Source organism: Solanum stenotomum, chromosome 2 (assembly GCF_019186545.1).
Source record: "Solanum stenotomum isolate F172 chromosome 2, ASM1918654v1, whole genome shotgun sequence".
NCBI classification, from domain to species: Eukaryota; Viridiplantae; Streptophyta; class Magnoliopsida; order Solanales; family Solanaceae; genus Solanum; species Solanum stenotomum.
This window is the reverse complement of record NC_064283.1, coordinates 3108491-3115534: the sequence shown is the minus strand read 5'-3', so window position 1 is coordinate 3115534 and position 7044 is coordinate 3108491. Positions and strand designations below refer to the sequence as shown.

At 34.1% G+C, this 7044-nt stretch overlaps 1 protein-coding gene across 1 annotated transcript; it reads left to right on the top strand.

Moving 5' to 3' along the window:
- Nucleotides 1-866: 866 nt before the first annotated feature.
- Nucleotides 867-6151, top strand: LOC125855360 (lysine histidine transporter-like 8). Its single transcript, XM_049535078.1, has 5 exons — nt 867-1633; nt 3560-3693; nt 4122-4549; nt 4676-4807; nt 5347-6151. Exons 1-5 carry the CDS (start codon nt 1236-1238, stop codon nt 5830-5832), a joined length of 1578 nt encoding a protein of 525 aa, XP_049391035.1. The 5' UTR covers nt 867-1235; the 3' UTR covers nt 5833-6151.
- The last annotated feature ends 893 nt before the right edge of the window (nt 6152-7044 follow it).

Sequence of the window (7044 nt, the reverse complement as noted above, 5' to 3'; positions counted from 1 at the left end):
GAAAATAATGATTGACATAGTGAGTTTACCATTTCACCCCTATTAATTATGAAGTTATTCATGTTCAAGTAAGTTTCAATAATATCATTGTCACTGTTACAGATGTATGGGGTCGAGTAGTTTCTTGGTCCTTCACTGGTACTTCTGGATTCAAAGGTACGAGAAGAGGAACACTGTTTGCTGCTCAAACAAGTGGATGAATTAAAAACTTAATATTTTTTAAAAATTCTATTTTTTTCAAAGTAATTAATTGAGGACAAAATAAGTAAAAAAAATTGTTCTTTCTTAAAGACAACTGAAAAAAAAATAAAAAATGGACAAGTAATTAGAAACATAGAAAAGAGTATATATTATAGTAGCTCTTCTATATTTTACCCGTAAAGTTACGTTAAATTTGTTATTGCTTTTATATTCACTTTTAGCATTGGATTGATCTCTCTCACCATTTGACCAAATTCAACACTTACTAGCATGCTAGCAATTATTTCATTTCATCATTGTTACTCCCTTCACATCTCTTTAGAGATATTAACGCCACTTCCACTTCAACATATATAATACTCCTTCTCTTTTGATAATAGTTATTTATTATTGACTTGACATATACTTTATGAAAATTAATAATATAAATAGTATTGTTATAGTATCCTTTAAATATATTAAATATTGAATTATATTTAATAGCAAAATAGACATAAGAGGGTAAACCATTTCTTAATTTTTTAAATTAAATAAGTATTATTTAACAACTATTTTTAATACAGTGAACGAATAATGATGGACGGGAGGGAGCATAATATAAAGTTGTACTTAATAAAAAAAAATTGAAGTGTGAAAACCTGTGTATTAACAGCTTTAAATATTTGTTAAGTCATTTGTTCAGTCTCACTCTCAAAAACTAACTCAAATCCCCCTTTCTCTGTTCTCAAACAACCATCTCTGAGTACCCAAACCTCCTCGAGATTGCTGCTGCATCAATGGCCAAGACTCAAACTTCACCTTGACTGTTTGCACAATCCCACACACATTGCATGTGGTGCTCAGTCTCATTCTATATATTCTTGAAAAAAAACCTCTTTTTTCTTGCTTGCTTAACTCTGACAAGAACAAGCCAAAACCAAAGCCCCAGTGAGCTAAACAACACAAACTAAACAACAAAAAGAAAAGGGACTCATAAGGCCATAACCCCATTAGTCCATTTTCATTTTTTCCCAACATTTTTTTTTTTGCCATTGATGGAGGAAAGACCAGAAACAGAGCTTATTTCAATACCAGCAACACCGCGTGCATCAACCCCTGAGATTCTAACACCGTCAGGTCAAAGATCACCAAGGGGTGGTGGAGGACATACATCTACTGGTGCATCAAAAGATGCTAAGTCATGGACACCAACTTCATTTATTTCACCTAGGTTTTTGAGCCCTATTGGGACTCCAATGAAAAGGGTGTTGGTTAATATGAAGGGTTATTTGGAAGAAGTTGGGCATTTGACTAAGCTTAACCCTCAAGATGCTTGGCTTCCAATTACTGAATCTAGAAATGGCAATGCTCATTATGCTGCTTTTCATAATCTTAATGCTGGTATTGGGTTTCAAGCTTTGGTCTTGCCTGTTGCTTTCTCTTTTCTTGGATGGTAGTGCTACTCTCCCTTTACTCTGTTTCATTTACTTGGTGTTTGTTATTGCTATTCTTTTATGCTGTTTTGGTTAAAGATTGAATCTTTTTTACATTTTCTTGTGGAATTTGTTGTAGTATGATCTATATGTAAGAGTTATATTCAAATTTGCTTGCTTTTGACTGTTTTTTTCAAAAACAATTTGTTTATAAAGATTCTGCTTTGTTGGTTAGATGAGCTATTGTTGATTGTGTAATGGTTAATGCTATTGTTGATTGTGCTAGGTTAAAGATTGGATCTTTTTTTACATTTGTTTGTGGAATTTATTGTTATATGATCTATATGTAATAGTTATATTCAAATTTGATTGAAAAGCTGCCTGCTTTTGACTGCTTTTTCAGAAAAAAATTTGGGCATATTCTGGTGTGTCTATAAAGTTTCTGCTTTGTTTTTTTTTTTTGGTTTCTGCTTTGTTGGTTTAAAGAACTCTCTTTTCCATCTGCTTGGTGCTTGTTATTGTTATTGTTGATAGTGTAATTGGTTAAAGTTTTGACCTTTCTTACATTTCTTTGTGAAATTTATTGTTTTATGATCTGTATGTAAGAATTCTATTTGAATTTGCTTGCAAAGCTGCATGCTTTCAGCAAATTTTGGGCTTACTATGGTTTGTCAATGAATCTTTGTTTCTCTTTGTTTGAAGAGCTCTCTCAGCTAATAAGGGATTTGTTCTTCATAAACTTTCTTAAAGCCAACCGTCAGTCTCGAAAGTCTTGATCTTTCAGCTATTTGTGACCTCTAAGTACTGCTTTTTTAAATGCATATCAGTTGTCTTTGAAAATGGGGTCTTTGATTGACTATACTGCACTCATCTAAACGGACCCCTCCATCTATTGATATGTTATTTAAGAAAATTATCGCGCTTTGTGGACCAACAAGAAATCTTCTAAATCTGTCTCTATGGACTTACTTTTCTTGCTTTTCTCAACTTTCATCATTGATTTCAAATCAAATTACTAAAAAAATGATACTTGTACTAATTGTTGGCATTCATACTACTTTGTCTTTTCATTAAAATACATCTCCTAGGTCCTCTCTCATTTTTTGTTATCATATATTGAGAAATAAGACTGCCTATTTCCTTTTGTTCCATCTTCCTTTTGCATTTCCACATCATTTAAGAAAGGTGGTCCCATGGTACATCAAAGTATTTAAGTTCTGTACATTTACCTAAAGATATTTTTCACTTTAAAAATTAAATACAGATACATGTCTAATTAAATCTTCAAATGATAATGTATAAAAAGAATTAATGTAGTTTTGGGAGCATTTTTTTTTATGACAACAACAACATACCCAGTGTCATCCTACAATGGAGTTTGGGGAGGATAGTGTGTACGCAAATCTTACCCCTACCTTGGGAGGTAGGTAGAGAGACTGTTTTTGATAGACCCTGTGCACGAAATTGATATTCTTGAAACGCAATGTCATTCATTCCATAAATATATAAGGATTTTCCTCATCGAGTTTTGATGGAGATATCTTTCTTTTTAGCCTTGTGTTGTAGCTATCACACACTCCTTTCGTTACATTCTTGGCACTACAATTTAGTCCACAGTTGGTCCAGAAATTGCTTTTGATGATTTTGACCTATCACTTTGACTTTAAGATCTAATATCTCTAAATGCTACTGGAATTTCAAAGTGGACTATTGTGCATTTATTACAGTATGTTCCATCTTCAGTAATAGGAGAGAACTATTTTACTATTGAATTTTCCACCAAATAATCACTGCTGTGTGTTTAATAGCCAAGTTACCTTTTTATTATCTGAAGTGTACGTCGTAAATAACTGATCGTTCGTTCGATGTCATTAAGTTTCCATTTTATTAATCTTGTGTCAGAAAATACCAAAATGTAAAGCGTTTAACTTTCCTTTTCGATGCAGGAGCTGGGGAATAATTTCCTTAACTATAGCTTATTTCTGGCAACTCTATACTTTATGGATCCTTGTTCAGCTGCATGAAGCAGTTCCTGGAAAGAGATACAATAGATATGTGGAACTTGCGCAAGCAGCATTTGGTAAGAAAATCAAGTACTTTCCATATGACATGTTTAAGACCACAAGATTAAATGACATTTTGGTACATTCTGCTTATCTTTAGTTTAAGACCGCAACATTCAAAAGTTTCTTTACTTTCTTAAATTTTGTGCCAAGTCAAAACTAGGCAAACAAATTGAAATAGATGAGTATTTATTTCACTACCACTAATACACCACCTAAGTCACAATGAACATCTTAAACTTCGTGTTTGGTCAGCCACCGTCATATAATTTTAAACGGAGAGAGTGCTTGATTATAGGTAATGAGCAAGATGCATGAAAAGCTGATAGAGTTGTATAACTCCTATTTTCCATTGAAGAAAAGGGAAATGAACATAGTTTGTTGGAAATCTTAAATAGTTCAGTTTAATTGCTATAACATTATTGTATTCATTTTACATTTTCAGGTGAAAGATTGGGTGTTTGGCTTGCTCTCTTCCCTACTGTTTACCTATCTGCAGGAACCGCAACAGCATTGATTCTCGTAGGAGGAGAAACCATGAAGCTGTTCTTTCAAATTGTTTGTGGTCCGCTCTGTTCCTCGAATCCTTTAACAACTGTGGAGTGGTATCTGGTTTTCACTTCCCTCTGCATTGTTCTGTCCCAGCTCCCGAACCTGAACTCCATCGCTGGACTCTCCCTCGTTGGAGCAGTGACAGCCATAACATACGCCACTATGGCATGGGTCCTTTCTGTAAGCCAACCACGACCACCTTCCATTTCATATGAACCCATTTCTTTGCCTTCCTACTCAGTTTCTCTCTTTTCGGTCTTGAACGCCATGGGTATCATAGCATTTACCTTTAGAGGACACAATTTAGTTCTTGAAATTCAGGTAATTTTTCTTACCCTTTTTTCCGTCATGTGCAAACACAAACTGTTTCTTTGATTAGTCACAAGAAACATTTCAGTTTTGCGATTGTAAAGATATCCACTAATATCTTCTCTGTCATATTTTCAGTCAACAATGCCGTCAACGTTCAAGCACCCAGCTCATGTGCCAATGTGGAAGGGAGCAAAAGTTGCTTATTTCTTCATAGCCTTGTGCCTGTTCCCTATTGCCATTGGAGGCTTCTGGGCTTATGGAAGCCTTGTAAGTATAGCTATCTTTCTGTTATTTCCGCCAACCAAATCATAACTACTGAATTCAGTCACATTATTTTGACAGTGTAATATATATTTCATTTTTGCGTTTGAAAAAGCTTTTCCAAAGTATTATAATACTCCCTTCGTCCCAATTTAAGTGTCTTACTTTCCTTTTTTGTCTATCCCAAAAAACAATGTCTCTTTCTATATTTAGTAAGTTTTTCAATTCCAATATTCCACATGACAAGTTTAAGCACATAAGATTTAAAGGACTACACACATCTTTAATTTAAGACCATACGATTCAAAAGTCTCATTTTATTGCTTAAACTTTGTGCCCAATCAATTTAAAACACTTAAATTGGGACGGAAGGAGTATATGTTTTGGTAGTACTCTTGCTACTTTACTATCCACAAACCTTTTTTCTTGTTGCATTTGTTTCCACGGCCATGTATCCTTGGTAGAACGGTGTACTCCTCTGCTCAGACTATATATGTTTTCCTCATTATTTCTGATTTGCTCGCATACTTATTAATTCCTTACAGATGCCATCTGGAGGAATGCTAAGTGCACTATACGCCTTCCACATTCACGATATTCCAAGAGGACTTCTCGCCATGACATTTCTCTTAGTCGTGTTCAACTGCTTGAGTAGCTTCCAAATATACTCCATGCCAGCATTTGACAGTTTCGAAGCTGGATACACTAGCCGTACCAACAAACCATGTTCAATTTGGGTCCGTTCCGGTTTCAGAATATTTTTCGGATTTGTTTCGTTCTTTATCGGAGTGGCACTTCCGTTCCTGTCAAGTCTTGCAGGATTGTTAGGAGGACTCACACTTCCGGTAACGTTTGCTTATCCTTGCTTCATGTGGGTCCTCATAAAGAAACCTACAAAGTACAGCTTTAATTGGTATTTCAACTGGATCCTTGGATGGCTAGGAGTTGCTTTTAGCTTGGCTTTTTCGATCGGAGGAATTTGGAGTATGGTTAATAATGGACTTAAACTCCGGTTCTTCAAGCCCAACTAAGAGATAGATCATGAATAAAATGCGCGCTTTGGTATGTAAACTTGTATTTGCTAGTAGTAGTTTGTAATGTGTGTTTCTATTCTAGGCTTGAGAAAAGGTGAAGTGGAGAAACAACGTGTGCGTGTGCGCGTGTGTTGGTTGGTTCGGGGGGAGGGGAGGAAGAAGAATATGTATAAAAGCCATAGGTACAAACATGTTCTTGTTTTCTACCTTTGAAATTTGGTGTTGTATGCTTATGAAATCGCTCGAAAGTCACATTTTATAGAAACTAGAATGTTTGCAGGATGATTCAGTTTTCAACTTGTTAATGCACTAGGTCTTTATTTGATAAATGGGAAAAGAGTTTGATATACCCCTCAACTTTGTCATTTAGAATTGATAATACTCCTTCTTGTTATGAAAGTGACTCATATATACCTTTACTGTTATACAAATGACTCACATATATCTATATCCCTACTGTTATACATATAAAGCAATTTCATGTTCAAAAGTTGTTCTTGCATTGTTGCATTTGCAGTATTGAAGAAGGATATTGAGATGGAATTAGTCTTTGTAGAGTAGATGATTTTAGTTTCTCATCAGTGTTAATTTTGCTTGAACTAAGGGTCTATCGGATATAATCTCTCTACCTACACAAGCCGCATGATCAGGTAAGTATAGGATTACATTGGTATATTGTTGTTGAATCAAATGTTAACTTTGACATCTACACCTTATTGTAATTATTACTTGAAAACAACTATGACATTGTAACTGAATTATAGGTCTGCCCCTGCATGGGCGAAGCCAGGTTCGAGCTACAAGTTTGCTAGAATTCAATAATTCTAATCAAAATTTTGTATTTGTATTAAGAAATCATTTAATATATAAAAATAATTTTTCTAGCAAGAATCCAAAAAAAAAAAAAAAAAATTCTAGATTTATACTCTTTAAGAGTTTGAATCCATCTCTCGATTAGTATTGAGGTTCTGTTCAAGTCTTTCTAAAATCATAACTCATAGGGTGTGTTTGGTATGAAAGGAAAACATTTTTTGGAAAATGTTTTTCAATTTTCGATTGGTAAAATATTTTGGAAAATATTTTTCAAATCAACTCATTTTCCTCAAATTTAAGAAAAATTACTTCCCTTAAAAAATTAAGGAAAACATTTTCCAAAACTCTTCTCCAACTTCATATTACAATTTTTTATTTTTATTTTTTACCCCACCC

Excerpts from the sequence above, each read along its gene's own strand:
- LOC125855360 (XM_049535078.1), top strand. The coding sequence starts at position 1,236 with ATGGAGGAAAGACCAGAAACAGAGCTTATTTCAATACCAGCAACACCG. Across the intron at positions 1,634-3,559 it reads GCTTTCTCTTTTCTTGGATG|GAGCTGGGGAATAATTTCCT; the intron begins GTAGTGCTACTC and ends TTTTCGATGCAG. Across the intron at positions 3,694-4,121 it reads ACTTGCGCAAGCAGCATTTG|GTGAAAGATTGGGTGTTTGG; the intron begins GTAAGAAAATCA and ends TTACATTTTCAG.